The 17,827-nt window shown below is 44.1% G+C and overlaps 1 protein-coding gene across 1 annotated transcript in view; it reads right to left on the bottom strand.

Moving 5' to 3' along the window:
- slc29a4a (solute carrier family 29 member 4a) overlaps positions 1–17,827 on the bottom strand; it is a 168,834-nt gene that overhangs the window by 10,947 nt on the left and 140,060 nt on the right. The window contains exons 10-11 of the mRNA XM_068056811.1: positions 16,529–16,652; positions 6,154–6,341 (exon numbers count right to left, since the gene is read on the bottom strand). Of these exons, the coding sequence (XP_067912912.1) occupies positions 6,154–6,341; positions 16,529–16,652 (312 nt within the window). The remainder of the gene's footprint in view (positions 1–6,153; positions 6,342–16,528; positions 16,653–17,827) is intronic.

Here is a 17,827-nt window from a genome sequence, read left to right as displayed (position 1 = left end):
TAATTGGATATTATGGCAATCCTGCCAGCTCTATGAGGGGTCCTGCGGAGCCCTTGTCACAGGATACCTTGGAGCAGGCTTTGAGCTACCCCTTCAAGAACACCCCGACACAGATCCACATGTCCTGCATCCGAGCTCGCCAGTCGGACACGCCAGTCATGTGTCCGTATTAGAATCATAGAAAGTTTACAGCACAGAAGGAGGCCACTTGGCCCATCGTGTCTGCACCAGCCAAAAAGTGAGCCACCCAGTCTAATCCCGCCTTCCAGCATTTGGTCCGGAACCCTGCGGGTTACGGCACTTCAGGTGCATTTCCAGGCACCTTTTAAATGAGTTGAGCATTTCTACCTCTACTACCCTGTCAGGCAGTGAGTTCCAGACCCTCAGCACCCTCTGGGTGAAAACTCTTTTCCTCATCTCCCCTCTAATCTTTCTACCAATCACTTTAAATCTATGCCCCCTGGACACTGACCTCTTTGCTAAGGTAAATAGGCCCTTCATATCCACTCTATCCAGGTCCCTCACAATTTTGTACATTTCAATCAAATCTCCCCTCAGCCTTCTCTGTTCCAAGGAGAACAACCCCAGCCTATCCAATCTTTATTCATAGCTGTATTTTTCCAGTCCCGACAACATCCTCGTAAATCTCCTCTGTACCCTCTCTGGTGCAATTACATCTTTTCTGTAATGAGGTGACCAGAACTGCAAACAGTACTCAAGTTGTGGCCTAACTAATGATTAATACAGTTCCAGCATAACCTTCCTGCTCTTATATTCTATACCTCGGCTAATAAAGGAAAGGGTTCCATATGCTTTCTTAACCACCTTATCGACCTGTCCTGCTACCTTAGTGCAATCAAGCAGTGTTATGGATCGTAATCGACTATTGACTGGAACATGGCCAGTGGGGCCTCAACATGAATTAATTAATTTATTCTTTCATGGGATGTGGGCAGTGGCATTTGCACTATGTCACCATCTTACTGAACGTTATAGGGTGGGCAGAGAAAAATATGCCAGAAAAATTGAGTATTGATCATGGTATTCATTAATTTTCTTAGACATGATCCATGTCAAATAGACTGAGAGGCTGCAAACCCACTTAAAGTTGATTCCATTATTTAACATGGAATGGAAGTAAGACTAATTGGTCTGTAGCTGCGTATGTTTCTTTGTCATACTTTTCGAGTATGAGTATCACATTAGCCTGTTTGCAATCTTCTGGTCCCGCCCTCCAGAGTCCTGTGACTCGCTCAAAACGATTGTCAATGGTTCACACGGATTTTTTTCCCCTAGTTTCCTTCTGCATATGTCCATAGGGATTTATTTGTAGCCTGCCTCAGCGCTCAATCTCATTTATAATGAAGTAATTGATTTTACTTATGTAAAAATGCATTGCCATTATAAATAGGTTATTCCATCCAACTAGCTCATGCCATCATTTAATCTCCACTTGAGAAAACAGTTCTAATCACATTTCCCCACCCTGTTCCCATTTCCCTTCGACTCCTTTTCCTTTATGCATCTATTCAATTAAATCAAAGTTTCTGCCTCAGCCACTAAACCAAGAAGTGAATTCCACAGCCTCACAGCTCTTTATGCAAGAAGTTTCTCCTGCCCTCTGTTCTAAATTTCTTACATTTAATCTTGTATCTATGGCCCCTTTGACAGGATATCGCACGCTTACACGATGGACGTGGTCTCCAAAATGGGGTTTGGGGAGGGAATCTGCAATTGGATCAAACTGCTCTACACAAACATCAGTAGTGCAGTCTCAATCAATGGGTGGGAATCAGAAAGTTTCCTGATCCAATCTGGAGTCAGACAGGGCTCTCCTCTCTCCCCTGTCTTGTTTGTTTCCTGTATCGAACCTTTTGCTGAGTCCATTAGGAAGGATGCGAGCATAAGAGGAGTGACAATCCCAGGCAGCGGAGGCACTCAGGTCAAAACCTCCCTGTACATGAACGACGTCGCCGTCTTCTGCTCGGATCCGCTATCCATGCGCAGACTGATGAGCATCTGCGACCAGTTCGAACTGGCCTTGGGAGTCAAAGTCAACCACGCCAAGAGGGAGGCCATGTTCTTTGGGAACTGGGCTGATCAATCCTTTGTCCCCTTCACTGTCAGGTCAGACTACCTGAAGGTGCTGGGTATATGGTTCGGAAGGGCTGGGGCATGCGCCAAAACCTGGAAGGAGCGAGTAGGCAGGGTACACCATAAACTGAGCATGTGGGGGCAGCAATCTCTCTCCATTGTGGATAAGAACCTGGTCATCAGGTGCGAGGTGCTCACTTTGTTGCTGTACGTGGCGCAGGTCTGGCCCATAACCCACTCCTGCGCTGTGGCAGTCACTCGAGCCATTTTCTGCTTTATCTGGAGATCCAAAATGGACCAGGTCCGGAGGGACATGATGTTCAAACCTCTGGATAACGGCGGGAAAAATGTACCCAATGTCGCCCTCATCCTGATGACCACGTTTGTGTGCAGCTACATTAAGCTGTGCGTCGAGCCCCAGTACACAAACACCAAGTGTCACTACGTACTGAGGTTCTATCCGTCCCAGGTGTTGCGAAGGATGGGTCTGGTCAAATTGCCGCAGAACGCTCCATCCAGTTGGACCGTGCTGTACCACCTATCCTTCATGGGAAAGTTTCTGCGGGAAAACACCTTTGACCACCAATCCATCAGGCAGTGGTTTTCACGGAATGTCCTCAAGGCCCAACGGGTAAAGGAGAAGGTGGATCCTGTCGGATGGTTTCCCGAGCAGACTGCCAAAGTCATTTGGCAGAATGCCTCATTACCAGAACTTTCAAACAAGCACCAAGACGTACGTAGCTTGGCTGGTGGTGAGAAGGGCCCTCCCTGTCAGATCCTTCCCGCATGCCCGGAGTCTCGCCCCCTCCACACGCTGCCCTCGAGGTGGCTGCGGTGGGGAAGAGACTGTTGCCCACCTCCTTCAGGAATGTGTCTTTGCAAAGCAGGTGTGGAAAGAGATGCAGTGGTTTTTGTTGAGTTTCATCCCAAGCAGCTCTGTAACATAGGAGTCTGTGCTGTACAGGCTGTTCCCAGGGACGCACACCGAGACAAACATCAACTGCTGCTGGAGGACCATCAATTCGGTGAAAGATGCTCTTCGGTCTGCTTGAAACTTGCTGGTCTTCCAGCGCAAAGAGTTGTGCACGACCGAGTGTTGCAGACTGGCACATTCCAAGGTCCAGTTCTACGTGCTAAAGCTTGGGGCAGCCGCTGCAAAAGCTTAATAGGAAAAGACCACTGTGTAAGGCCCTCCCACCATAGTGAACTGAGGGGCTGGACCCATGGGAAACCCCTCAGGCTGTATACACCAAATATGTTTTTTCTGTAAAATGTACATGGCTTGTAAAATGGAATGGAAGGGTTGTGAGGCAACTCACTCCTGTATTGAAAAAAACTGATTTCCTTTGCACTTTTTGGAATGTCAACTTGGTGCTGTTTTGAACTGTTTTGTAATGTTTTGTTTTTACAGATTTTTATGAATAAAGTATATTTTGGGAAACAAAGTATCTATGGCCTCTTGGCTCTCTATGGATCTTGCAACGACTGGAAACAGTTCTCACATATTCTTCCTATATTTTCAAAGAGCGAATTGTCCTCCTCCTTAAGCTGGCCTGGTGGTTAATAGCATGTCCCTTGCTTGGCCTGATCAGTATTAGTAATATCCCCCAGAGTAGTTCATATTGTACCTCCCAGAGCACCTGGCACACAGGCCCCAATTTTAAAGGCAGGGTGCGTACGGTGCACCTGAAGTGGGCAGTGCACCTGAGGAGTCTGGTGATGTGGAGGACCAGCCGATCATAATGGTGGTCTCATTACCACAACTTTCAATCGAGTTCTTCCCAAACAGGCAGGAAGGAAGTTTGCAGGCAAGAGGCTGCAGCCAGGAATTGGACAGCGGGTGTTGGTTCCTGGCATTCAGATAAGTGGTCAGGGCAAAGGTGAGCGGGGGAGGGGAAGTTCGACCCAGGGTATCTTTAATAGCTCATAGGAGCACCTGTAATCCAGTTCAAGAAGTAAAGCTAATAATTTTTTGAAACTTTTTCTGGCTCATGATCCACCCCACAACAGGATTAACCTGACAGAGAAGCCGTCACTAATTTCCCACTCAGGCCTCAAACTAAAATTGCACATCAGGTCCCACTGACATTGGAACCCATTCTGCATTTAAGGACAACCCTGGTGCTTTTGTCCGTCCGTGTAGCAGAGCCTGGTCTCCAATAGTCTTGGCCATCCCTGCCATTGGAAAAAGACCTTGCTTCGCTTGGACTGTGTGCAATGGCCACCCCATGTTAAAAGAACCCACACACAGGCATCTTCCACCCTCTCAAAATGAACTTCGGGACCTGAAATGTCAGGATTGGACAATTCAGTCACCTACGGATGCACAACCCTGGAGTGGAAGAAAGTCATCCTCGTTCCCGAGGGACAGCCTAAGAAGGAGAAGATTATGACAATCCTTTCTTTGAAAAATGCTAATCTGCTAATCAAAAGCGGCATATTTCAAGAAGGCAGTCGTCACCACCTTCTCAAGGGAAACTGGGGATGGGCAATACACGTTGGCCTCGCCAGCGATGCCCATATTCCATGAACAGATCAGGAATGTTTTAATTTTACGCTACATGACAACATTGAGTACACTTAGAAGGAGATGAATTTGTTTGAGCTCAAATATCAAATTCAGGAAGAACAGGTGAGAGGGGTAAATGAAGAGAGCAGGATGAATTTAAACCATTTGCGGCCAGATCAGCATAATAATAACACAATATTTGGCGTGGGCAGGGATGTGAAGAGGTAGGAGCTGACGTGGGTTATGGCTCTACCAGGCCTTTGTCTTGTTTGGTATCTGTTGTTGTTTCAGTCACATGACCTGTGGATGTGAGAAAAGAGAGTCTGACAGGATCTGCCACATTTGCCCCCACCCCCGCTACCCATCCGTTCTCCCAAAGCTCTGTAGACCTCCATGAAACAGGCACATTAGCAATGCTAAGACCTCACTCTAGCAGAGGTGGGGCTCACTGTTGATCAAGGTAAGGAAAATGGACATTTTGGAAACAGGACACCTTTGCCACGAATATCAAAAATTTACTATTGGCTCTGCTGGCACCTTGAATCTCTACGCCACCTACGTTACGTTACAGTGGCAGACGGAGATGACAAAAGTGATAGTTTATAATAATTATTTATTCTACCATAGAATCATAGAATGGCTACAGCACAGAAGGAGGCCATTTGGCCCTTCATGCCCATGCCAGCTTGGTGACAGCTTGGCTCAGATGGTAGCACTCTTGCCTCTAACGCAGCAGGTTGCAGGTTTAAACCCCACTCCAAGACTTGAGCACAGAATCTATGTTGACATTCCAGTGCAGTGCTGAAGCAGTGCTGCATTGTTGAAGCTGCCATTTATTGCTGGAGGCCTGTCTACCCTGACTCTTTTGCTAAAATGATCAGCGAGAAGAATTTCATTCTTTTGAAATACTTTATATCCTTGGTATACATGTTTGATTTAATGTATATTTATATCCATGTGCAAAACTTACAGCATTCTAACTAACTGGAGGTTCATAGACACTGGAGCAATCAATGGGAATTGAATTGTTGGTCATGAATAATTTCTGTGCTTTGGATATATTCCATACATTGCAACAGACAATCAATAAAGAATAATAAGCCGTAATTTTAAAAGATCTGAGTTCACAAATAACGTGAGCAAAGCTCCAGTGGCTAATGGACGGCATCTGAAAGTTTTCAAAATGACAGTGGCTGAAAACTCGGAGAGAAAATTGTGCTAATATGTGATTAAGGTTATTATTTGTAGTTAGGAAGTATCATTCTTGGGCTGTTGATAAATAAAGGCTTTCATTTGTTTAGCACCTTTCATACCTCAGAACGTCACAAAGCGGTTTACATAGAAGTACTTTTGAAGTGCAGTCACTGTTGTAATGTATGAAGCACTTGCACACAGCAAGCTCCCACACACAACAATGTGATAACGGCCAGATAGTCTGTTCCTTTTAAATATGCATTATAGTTGCCATTGGCAAAACTGTTAATAAACAATATTGAGAGATAATAGTTATTTTTGGGAAAGGACAATTATTACAAGTTCAAACCTCTTACCTTTCCCACAAAATCAGACAGGTTAAAAATGGCCATGATGAGGATTGGCAGCCACTCTCCCAAAGTGCAGTTCCGAATTTCAGATTCCAGTCCAGGAAACAGGCAGAGTGTGATGAAGTATGTTAGAGCTATGGAAAGCATGTATGGCCAAATAACACGGGCCACAATGTATCGGTGTAGAATGATGTCTGCAAGAGAACCGATAACTTGTTATTCGAAAAAACATCCTTTAAAAAATGTACCACTACAGCAGAAAATATCTCAATGCATTTAACGTGATAATTTTGACAGATATGGAACCAGAGTTCAGTTCCAAAATGGTCTGATTTGTGCTAATACCAATTCTTCAGAAAAATCTAGATTAGCTGTTTTAAGACCATTAAGAGTTTGGAAATGTCCAATCCTTTTCTTAAGTGCCACCATGCAAGCACACTGCTGCAAGCTACTGCAGTTAACTCATTCCAGCTACAAACAATATCATTTTTTGTTGTGCTATAGGTTTGTACCTTCGTCATTGCGTCAGCTGGAAGTGATGGCTCTTGCAATGCCTCAATGGATGTATCACTGTGTTTATGGTATTGAGCTATATAGATCAGGAAGGTCTCATGCCCATTCCCCGGTCAGTACTGACAGAACCAATGTCAACCAGGGTAACAGTGGAGGCACTACAATTGATCTCAGCATACTTGGACGAGTAAGGGAGTAAATTCAGTTAGGTTTCTTAACATTGATCCATGGATTTCTGCTGGATCCGTACTTGTATTGATGTCCAAGTAGAATAGAGCTAGGATAGTGTCTCCTACAGCCAAAAAACATTCACTTTTCAGGACTGGACAAGATAATGAAGTATTTGTGACATTAGTGCAACTGAAATTAGGAGGCAGTAAGGAGAGAAGTTCAGAGGGGAAATTAGAGTAGAAGAGAAAAGTGCACCCAATATTTATGGTGAAAGTGTAGGTCAACTGTGTGACAATCTGGTGTTAATTTTGTATCTGACCCACAGCCATCATTGGGTAGAGGGGAAAATGCCGGAGAGACTAAACAATTACTTTGTGTCTGTCTTCAAAGAGGAAGATACAGAAAATCTCCTAGAAATATTAGGGAACCAAGGGACTTGTAAAAATGAGGAACTGAAAGAAATTAGTATCAATAAAAAGGTAGTACTCGAAAAATTAATTGGATTAAAAGTTGATAAATCCCTTGGACCAGATGAGCTACATCCCAGAGTATTGAAGGAGGTGGCTATAGAGATAGTGGATGCATTGGTGGTTATCTTTCAAAATTCTATAGATTCTGGAAGGCTTCCTGTAGACTGGAAAGTAGCAAATGTCACCCCACTATTTAAGAAGGGAATGAGAGAGAAAATGGAGTACTACAGACCTGTTAGGGAACAATAGGGAAAATGTTAGAACCTATTATAAAGGATGTGATAACTGGACACTTGGAAAATAATGATATGATTGAACAGAGGCAACATGGATTTATAAAAGGTAAATCATGTTTGACAAACCGATTGGAGTTTGTTGAGGATGTTGCTTGTAGCATAGATAAAGGAGAACCAGTGGATGTGGTGTATTTGGATTTTCTGAAGGCTTTTGATAAGGTTCCACACAGGAGGTTAGTAAACCAAATTAGAACACATGAGATTGGGGGTAATATACTGCCATGGATTGAGAATTGCTTAACAGACAGAAAGCAGAGAGTAGGAATAAACGGGTCATTCTCAGGATGGCAGTCTGTTACTAGTGGGGTACCGCAAGGATCAGTGCTTGGGCCACAGCTGTTCACAATCTATATAAAAGATTTGGATGTGAGGACCAAATGTAATATTTCCAGATTTGCTGATGACACAAAACTAGGTGGGAAAGTAAGTTGTGAGGAGGAAGCAAGGAGGCTTCAAGAGGATTTGGACAGGCTAAGTGAATGGGCAAGAACGTGGCAGATGGAATATAATGTGGATAAGTGTGAAGTGATCCACTTTGATAGACAAAACAGAAAGGCAGAATATTTCTCAAATGGTGAGAGGTTGGGAAGTGTTGATATCCCAAAGGGACCTGGGTGTCCTTGTTCATGAGTTACTAAAAGCTAGTATGCAGATGCAGCAAGCAATTAAGAAGGCAAATGGTATGTTGGCCTTCATTGCAAAGGGATTTGAGTACAGGAGTAAAGATGTCTTGCTGCAATTGTATAGAGCATTGGTGAGATCGCACCTGGAGTTTTGTGTACAGTTTAGGTCTCCTTATCTAAAGAGGATATACTTGCCATAAAGGGAGTGCAGTCGAGGTGCACCAGACTAATCCCTGGGATGGTGGGATTGTCTTATGAGGAGAGATTGCAGAAACTGGGCCTGTATTCTCCAGAGTTTCGAAGAATGAGAGGTTATCTCATTGAAACCTACAAAATTCTTACAGGACATGACAGGGTAGATGTGGATAGGATGCTTCCCCTGGCTGGTGAGTCTAGAACAATGGGACACAGTCTCAGAATAAGGGGCAGACCATTTAAGACTGAGATGAGAAGGAATTTCTTTACTCAGTAAATGGGCCGGACACGCCATAGAGGGAAAGGAAGTAGACTAATTACCACAGTATAAGCTTTCCAACGGGATGGTCTGTCTTGAAGTAAGTAATGCAAAGGGAGTATGAGTAATGCTCGAGATTTTCTGTAGACCATTGGGTCAAAGAAATAGAAGGATGAGATATTCTATGAAGAGACAAGAAAGGTTTGTGCAAACAGAAAGGTTACATAACTTTAGCCAACCTAATATAAACTTTTTTGTTTGTTTGGGGGATGTGGGCATCGCTGGCTAGGCCAGCAGATATTGCCCATCCCTAATTGCCCTTGAGAAGGTAGTGGTGAGCCGCCTTCCTGAACTGCTGCAGTCCTTGGGTGTAGGTACACCCACAGTGCTGTTAGGAAGGGAGTGCCTAAGTGGTCTAGAATCTGAGTTAGTGAATATAATTGATGACGACTGATCGAGTGCATTAGGAATGCCACAAAAGGTAACCTACATATCAATATGTTGATAGGGTACGGGGAATGGAATGAGTGGTGCTCATAACATAATTAAATTTGCCATTAAACCAATACCAAAAATCAATACTCAGATGTACAACTTTGAAGGAAATGTGGGAAGAGCTTAACTAAATTTGGTTATGGTAGTACAATGAAAACTCAGTTGAGAATACAACATTTAAGAAGTATTTAGATGACCACTTGAAACGCAAGTGCAGGAATATGGGATTAAGTTGGGTGCTGTATGGCCGGCACAGAAACGATGGGCCGAAGGGCCTGTTTCTGTGCTGTATAACACTATGACTCTATCTATAATAAATGGAAATCTTTAAGGAACATGCTGCTGAATGTGCAGGATAAGTGCTTACCAAGGACTAGTAAATGCAGGTTAAGGTAGCATGATCTTATATGGGGTAAGATAATTCAAAGAAGAATAAATGAGAAAATACACTTTGCAAACCTTGTGGGGAGAAAGGTAAGGAAACGTCTGGGAAGAAGGTAAGAAGACAGTCAGAAGGTCAAAGAAGGAACGAGAATTGAGTCTGCACCAAAGGCTAACTGTAACAATGGAAAGCTCTCTCATTACTATAACAGCAAACCGAGTCATCAAGGAATAATTGAGATCCCTTCAGGGTGCAAGTGGAGTCAAAACTGAGAATGAAGGAAAATAGTTAATGTATTTTAAATGATTGCCTCTCGGAAGCATTCACTGGATTAAACACTAGTAGCATGACAGCCAACATGGGAGGTTCTACAATGAAATCTTATGGCCAAGATTTTCCACTCTTGTACTTACCTGGGCATAATTTTACTGTCAATTAACTGTTATTTTCTCAAATCTGCTGGCTGTTTATGAGGGTCCAACAATGTTGCAGGCTTCAAAAACAACTTACCCGTATATCCCCAAGGATGTCAAGTGACACAAGGGGCAAAATCTTGTGGAGTGCTCCTAGCTGAGCTGACCCCCGCTTGGCCAGAACTGTTCATTGGACTCAGGCCCCGAAACCCTCCTCGGAAGCCAGTCCCGCACAACCCAAGCCGCCTCTTGGAAATGCCCTCCATGCCATTCCACACGCGCAGAGGGTTTCCCTGTACGGGCTGCTCCTGCACACTCTCCACTTCCTTGCCCTTGTCTGCCTCCTGGACATGCCGTGGCAGTCCATGTTGCCATCTGGCAGTGAGGGGAAACCCAGGTGGAGGTCTCTCTATGTAGGAGTCCTCCCCCTTTACATCGGGGACCTGAGGTGGAGGGTGCTGCACAGGGAAGTCCCGTGCAATAGACTTTTAAGTCAGTTCACAGATTCCCAGGCCATCTGTAATTTCTGCTACTTGGATGAGTCCATGTTCCATGTATACATGGATTGTGAGAGATTGCACCCTCTGTTCGAGTATTTGAAGGAGCTGCTCCTCAAGTTTTGGTTGCGCTTCAGCCCCACACTCCTGATCCTTAGGCACCCGGTGTGGAGGGGGGGTGGGCCAGGAGGAGGATCACTTTGTCAGTCTGTTCCTGGGCCTGGCCAAGGTGGCAATTCACAGGTCTAGGTCGTGGGCTGTCAGGGGGGAGGGGGGTCCGTTCACCCTGATTGCCTGCCCCTCTTCCGAGGTTACGTTCGCGCCTGGTTGTCCCTGAGAAGGAGCATGCAGTGTCCACCGGTACACTTGAGGCTTTCCACGGCTGGGGGCACCACAGCGGCTGGAGTGCATCATTAATGCAGACAATGCTATTTTAATTTGAATTTTTGTTTTACTTATCTGTTTCTAATAAAGTTATTTTAAAATGTATATAAAGGGGGCCTGAGGAATAAAGGCCCCCTCTACAAAAATATATAAAAGGGACCTGGCGTATAAAGGCCACCTTAGAAAAAGAAAGAAAAGAAAAAACGGGTTAGATAAAGAGTAAAAGAAAAAAATATGGGGTTAGATGCAGAGTAAAACCCCCTCTACACTGTCCCATCTAACACTCCTGGGGAAAAAAAAGGGGCAAAATCTATAAAGTGCTGCCAGTCGTCAAGGGAGAGTCATAAATACAGGTAAGGTCTCAGTGGATTGGAAACAAGGACACACAATATCTTTTTTCAAGAAAGAGCAGCTACAGGCCTATTTTAAATGGGTAACTAGAAAATCAATAGAATTAATCCTTAGGTACTGAGTTCAGGATTACCTCTATGAAAATAAGTGGGAGGCAATGTGGTTTCAAAAGGGAGCAAACCCTGCCCATCTAACTGCTTTAATTTTTTTCGGAAAGAGACATCCCAAATGGGACACTGGAAATAGTATATCTAGATTTCCAGAAAGGTTTCAATAATGTTCCACATGAAAGACTGTGCGCAAACTTAAGACTAAGCAAAACCTGGAGGTGGGTAAGGAATTGGCTAAAAGAGAGGTAGCAGTGGATGCTAGTTAGAGAAGTAATGTCAAGCTGGGAAGAAGCACTGAGCAAAATACCACAGGAATCTCCAGTACGGGAGCCACCCCTATTTCTGGTCTACATAAATGACCTAGACTCAGTTTGCAATATAAACTTGTTGAATGTGTCAAATTTGTGAATGATACAAAATTTGGGGGGGGGGGGGTGAGGTGCAATGATCTAGCATCCAAGGAATTACAGTTGAATATAGACAATGTTAGCATTTGGGCAGAACTATGGAAGATCAAGTTCAATGTAACTTTCATTCGCCATAGCTCTGCCCAAAATGGAATGTACAGGAGCTGAATTTAACTCCCTCCATCTTTCCACCCTTTGCCGCCTCTTGGGGTGCTGGAATTTCATTAGCAGGCTCCCTCTTGGCATTGGGAATCCCTCCACTGGACCATTGTGCATATGGGGTGAATCCTGAACTAGGAAACTGGGCCTGGTATCCAGCAGCATTGGAGGGTCAAGTTGAAATCTTGCCCTGAGAGTATAACACTGGCCCGTATGTTTCTATGGGAGGATGAACTAAATGACCTCTTTCAGCTGTACTTGACGATCTTTGTGACCTCTAAGCTGTTATTTTTGAGTATTGAGCTCAAAGGCAGCAGATCATATTGGCCGGGATTTTATCCGGGCGACAGGGGTCTCTATCACTGGCAAAAGCACCGGCGAATACCCTGCACCGCCCCTTCTGTGGGAGGCCCACCATATTACGTGCCAATAGCACTTAAGTGGACAGCAGCGGGCCTTCGGCGGGATCAAGGACCCTAGTGATTGAAGCCCTGCCCTCTGAGAGCTGCTGGCCACTCAGAGGCTGGCAGCTCTTTGACGGAGCAGTGGCACCGTGGAGTTGGTGGCTGCTGCCAGTGAAGCACCCACCCAGGAGCAGCGTTGGGCCCAGGCCACAGGTAGATCAGGACTGGAGGGGTTTTCAAGGATGGGGGGAGGGGGGGGACTGCGGGGGAGCGGGTGTGTAGGGAGGTCAGCAGCAAGGGCAGGAGGGTGGCTCTCAGTGGGCCCCACCCTTCCCGATCCCGGGTCCTTCGTTCAGGCACTAAGTGCCTTTTAACAAAGGACACCCCCGGAGCTGGCAAGCAACCCACACAGTTTTTCTTGCTGAGCTCCCCATATGGCGACAGGCCCGCCCGCTGCTGAGCTAACTGCCCACTTAAGTGCCTCAATTGGCAGCAGAGGCGGGTAGGTGGTGGGGTCCTCCCCATGCCACCAGCCCACCCGATTCCATAAAATTCCCCCCATTGTTTTGATTCCAAGCTTCTTGCAGAAGAAAGAAATGCAAAATAAAAGAAGAAACCCAACACAGATTGCTGGGCCAAATTGAATCAACAGACTAACTTTACATCCCTGAATCTTACTTTCCCAATGATTAAAGGTAAGACGCAAGTAAAAGTACATCGTTCCTATGTGCACTCTACCAATTTAATTAAATTAAAGCTAACTTGTAATGTGATTCTCACCCTAATATAAACAAAAGTGCTAAATACTCTTATCTATATAGTTATATATTCTGCACGTGTATTATTTCATACTCTACTTGGTTCTGAATCTGCAGTAAATTTTATAGCCCTGTGATTTTTATTGAATTGTACAAGTGAAACCTGAAATTATGTTAGTCACTTTAATCATTCATTACTCTTGAGGCAAGGACAGGTGTTGATCCTTGTAGGTGACTTACACTTTTCTTTTAATATACTTATTAGGTGCCACTGCTCCATTTTTCAAAATTTCAGCACAAGCTCATGAAAGCAGGGTGGAAATCTCAGCTCCCACGGCACTTTATCATTTATGAACTGCTTTGCAACCTGGTGCCCTGGAGAATTGGAACTGCCAGCAACCAGGTTAAATTTCCTGTTCAGTCCATTGATCTTTATTAAAGCTTCATTCCCAACAAATTCCTTTTGATCAGCAGTGCTTCCTCCCTGCCCCACCTCCTCCCCAAAATCATTTGCTATTTTTCAAATTGTATTTAAGCTGAGTTTGGTTTTTAAAGATCTAAAGAGGCAAACATTGAAGTGAAGGGCCTCAGGTCAAACTGCTTCCCAGGTGTAAACAAACTATACCAGTCTGCAAGATTCTGCTCACGCTAAATTAAATGCTTGAAGTGCCTTTGTGATATTTACATCAAAGTGCTGAATGGCAAAGACAATTTTGCTCATAAAAGTGACCAAAATATTGAGTGCTTTCAACAACCAAATAACACCACCTCGCATCAAGATCATCTCCAAACCCGAGGATTCTTATCCGGATCAGTGGTGGCCACATGGATTCCTCACCTGCTGATGGATTTGTGGTGGAGTGGTCCTAGCCACCTGCTAATGTGAAACCACTGCTATTGGTTCGTTCAGAATGTAAACACTGGCACACACCAGTTAGACCGAATTCTGTTCTATATATTTTGTTGCCAGAACTCTCACTGGTTATGCAAGGTGAACTGGAAGGCAGAAAATCTGCCTTTCATTGCCTTACCACCTCTGGGATGTTGGACAATACAGTTTTGGTACAGTCTTTAGAAGACTGCAGCCAGCTAAGGGTGGAGGGGTGGGGAATGCTGCTTACATTGAGAGGTTCAGATCTGAGAGATGGCTGCGAGAGCATAGCAGCAGTAACAAGGGCACTACTGTTTCCAGGTGTCTCTGTGGAGGTGCTACTGGCAGAAGTTATGAGGGACTATCTAATGGGCATTGAGAGCAGGAAGTCCCATCAGAGGGTGTTACAGACTGTCTGGAGGAAAATGTAGAAGCGGTCAGTCCAAACCTTCTTCTATCCTTGCATGGGATATGAACTTTGCTTGCAAGGCCAGCATTTGTTGCCCAACCCGAATTTCCATTGAGAAGGTGGTGGTGAGTTGCCTTTTTGAACTGCTGTAGTCCATGCACTGTACATACACCTACAGTGTTGTTAGGAAGGGAGTTCCAGGGTTTTGACCCAGCATCAGTGAAGGAACTGTGCTATAATTCCAAGTCAGGATGGTGTGTGGCTTGGAGGGGAATTTGCAGATGGTGGTGTTCCCGTGCGTCTGCTGCCTTTGTCCTTCTAGCCGGTAGAGGACGTGGGTTTGGATGGTGCTGTCAAAGGAGCCTTGGTGAGTTGCTGCAGTGCATCTTGTAGATGGTACACACTGTGCATTAGTGGTGAAGGGAGTGAATGTTGAAGGTGGTGGATGGGGTGCTGATCAAGCAGCTGCTTTGTCCTGGATGGTGTCCAGCTTCTTGAGTGTTGTTGGAGCTGCACTCTGCCACAGACAGGTTCAATGTCCTCACAAGAATGGCCAAGGTAAGTAAAGGCACTGTTGTCAACATTATCCTCTGCTACCAGTTAACCCTTCACTCACATCAGAGAGAGTAAACAACGTAGTAGATGTAATTTATCTAGATTTTCAAAAGGCCTTTGATTAGATGGTCCCTCATAACTTCTGCCAGTAGCACCTCCACAGAGACATCTGAAAACAGTAGTGCCCTTGTTACTGCTGCTCTGCTCTCGCAGCCATCTCTCAGATCTGAACCTGTCAATGTAAGCAGCATTCCCCACCCCTCCACCCTCAGCTGGCTGCAGTCTTCTAAAGACTGTACTTTGATAAGGGATCAAATAATAAACTAATGAATAAGGTCAGAGCAGGCAGAGTAATGGACAAGTAGCTAGCTGGCTGCAAGGCAAAGAGCATAGAGTAGGGGTAAAGGGTAGCTATTCAGAATGGCAGAAGATAGAAAGAGTAATCCCACAAGGAACAGTGCTGGGACCTCAGTTGTTCACAATTTATATTAACGATTTAGACTTTGGAATCAAAAACATAATTTCTAAATTTGTGAACAACATCAAATTGGGGAAATAGTCAATAGTGAGGAGGACTACAATAATTTACAAGAAGACATTAATATATTTGTAAAATAGGCATATATTTTCAACACAGATAAGTGTGAGGTATTACACTTTGGTTAGAAAAATAAGGAAGTCACATATTACTCGGAAAATAAGAATCTAAATGGGGAAGAGGAGCAAAGCGGTCTCAATAGTACAAATACACTGATCACTAAAAGTTGTGATGCAGGTTAATAAGGCCATCGAAAAACAAATCAAGCACTAGAGTTTATTTATAAAGAGATAGAATTGAAAAGTAGAGAAGTTGTGCTAAACTTGAATCAAAACTTGAAACAAAACAGAAATTGCTGGCAGTACTCGGCATCTCAGGCAGCATCTGTGGAGAGAGAAACGTTAATTCTTTTTTTCTCTCCACAGAAGCTGCCTGACCTGCTGAGTATTGCCAGTGATTTTGGTTTTTGTTTCAGATTTTCAGCAGCTACAGTATTTTGTTTTTGTGTTGAGTTGGGCCACACTTGGAGTACAGTGTAGCGCTCTGATCAACGTGTTAGTAAAAGGATAGAGAGGCACTGGAGAGGGTGCAAAAAGGATTAACAAAGATGATACCAGGATTGTGAGATTATACCTATCAGGAAAGGATGAACAGGCCGGGTTTCTTTTCTCTTGGAAAGGGAAGACTGAGGGGGAACCTAATAGAGGTTTTTAAAATTATAAAAGGTTTTGATAGAGTAGAGACAGAGAGAGTGTTTCCACTTGTGGGAAGAGCTAAACTAGAGGCAATCAGTATAAGATAGTCAGCTAGAAACCAAAAAGGGAATTCCGAAGAAACTTCTATTGCCAGATAATGGGGAGAATGTGGAACTCGCTATCACATTGTAGTTGAAGTGAATAGTATAGATGCATTTAAGGGGAAGCTAGATAATATATGAAGGATAAGGGAATGGAGTGTTATGCTGATAGTTAGATGAGGAAGGATGGAAGAAGGCACGAGTGGAGCATAAATGTTGGTATGGACTGGCTGGGACGAGTGGTCTGTTTCTATGCTTTATATTCCTCTCATACTCTTTCTCTCTCAACACGAATACAAAAGTAAGTATCAAACTGTAAGATTACCTCTGAATCCTGGCAAGTTTCTCCTTAACTTCGACTTTGGTGCATCAAACCTCATGTAGGTTGCAGTCGCTGGAATATCCAGCTCAGCTCCATCGGATTGGGGACTTTCCACTATACCGTTTTCCTTGGGGAATAATGGCAGGAAATGCAGCTGTCATTCCGTAAACTAAGATGGGTTTTATGTTTGGGCTAGTTAACCCTGGTAGTAAGGGGGCAGAACTTTGACCAACACAGTCTCAGGAGCTATCCCAATCATTGCAAGCACCTTGTCCATCGTTTCCCAGCTGATGAAACTCACCACCAGGAATGTGCATTCTGAAAATTGGCCCTTGGTAGTTTATCGCAACAAAGAAAAGACTGATTGGTCTAACATTTCCTTTCTTATGCTTTTACCCTTTCTTGAACAGGTATGTAACCTTCGCCACTGTCCAGTCGCTTGACACAATTCCTGATTTCCAGGGAATTAATTTTAGCTTTGTGCAAAAGTGCAGTCTGTTTTACATCCCTGCTGAGTTTTACATCTGTCAGCTTCAATGGAAATAAAAAATGGGGAGAGATGTAACATGAGTTGCTGACTCGCTATCACCCGTTTTACACTATCGCACAGAGTCAAGATCTACTCCAAAGTGCTTTGGAAATTATATCTATTCCCCAATCCCCTTCAGTGTTCTGGCCCAGTGATTTTCTATTTTTGGTCCCATTGGATTTTTTAATACAGTGTCCATGCGAATATTTATCTCCATTAATGATTCTTTCACATCCTCCCCTGGTACTCCTGCAGTCCTACTTTCAACATCCTTTGTAAAAACAGATCTGAAACATTTATTAATCATCTCTACCATTCCCTTCCCCTCAAGAACAAGATGGCCCCTTTCATCTCGTCATAGTCCCATCCCTCCTTTAAATATCCTTTAACTGCTTGGATGCAGTATTGAGGCCCCATTCCCAGTGCGAAACCTCATCATCTGCGAGCATGAGACACTTTAGTCCTGATTTTCTGACCTACTGCTGCATTGTGAGGTTTTCAACTTTCTTTTTCACAGACAGAATCTGCATATGACTTATAATGAAGGGTGCTTTTATGTTAAAGTGTATTAAAACTTACCATACAGAAACAGACGGGAACCACTGGGACAGAGAGAGCATTGGTGTATTAATGAGGTCACCCGAAAGATAACAGGCAGCTGTCGAAACTGTTATCTATTACAATCTGAGACAACAAGAGTAAGAACAGAAAATGCTAGAAATACTTAGCAGGTCAGGCAACATCTGTAGAGAGAGGAACAGAGTTATCACTTC

Source organism: Heterodontus francisci, chromosome 24 (assembly GCF_036365525.1).
Source record: "Heterodontus francisci isolate sHetFra1 chromosome 24, sHetFra1.hap1, whole genome shotgun sequence".
Taxonomy (NCBI): domain Eukaryota; kingdom Metazoa; phylum Chordata; class Chondrichthyes; order Heterodontiformes; family Heterodontidae; genus Heterodontus; species Heterodontus francisci.
Note: the sequence above shows the minus strand (reverse complement) of the source record. Positions and strands in the feature narration are given on the sequence as shown.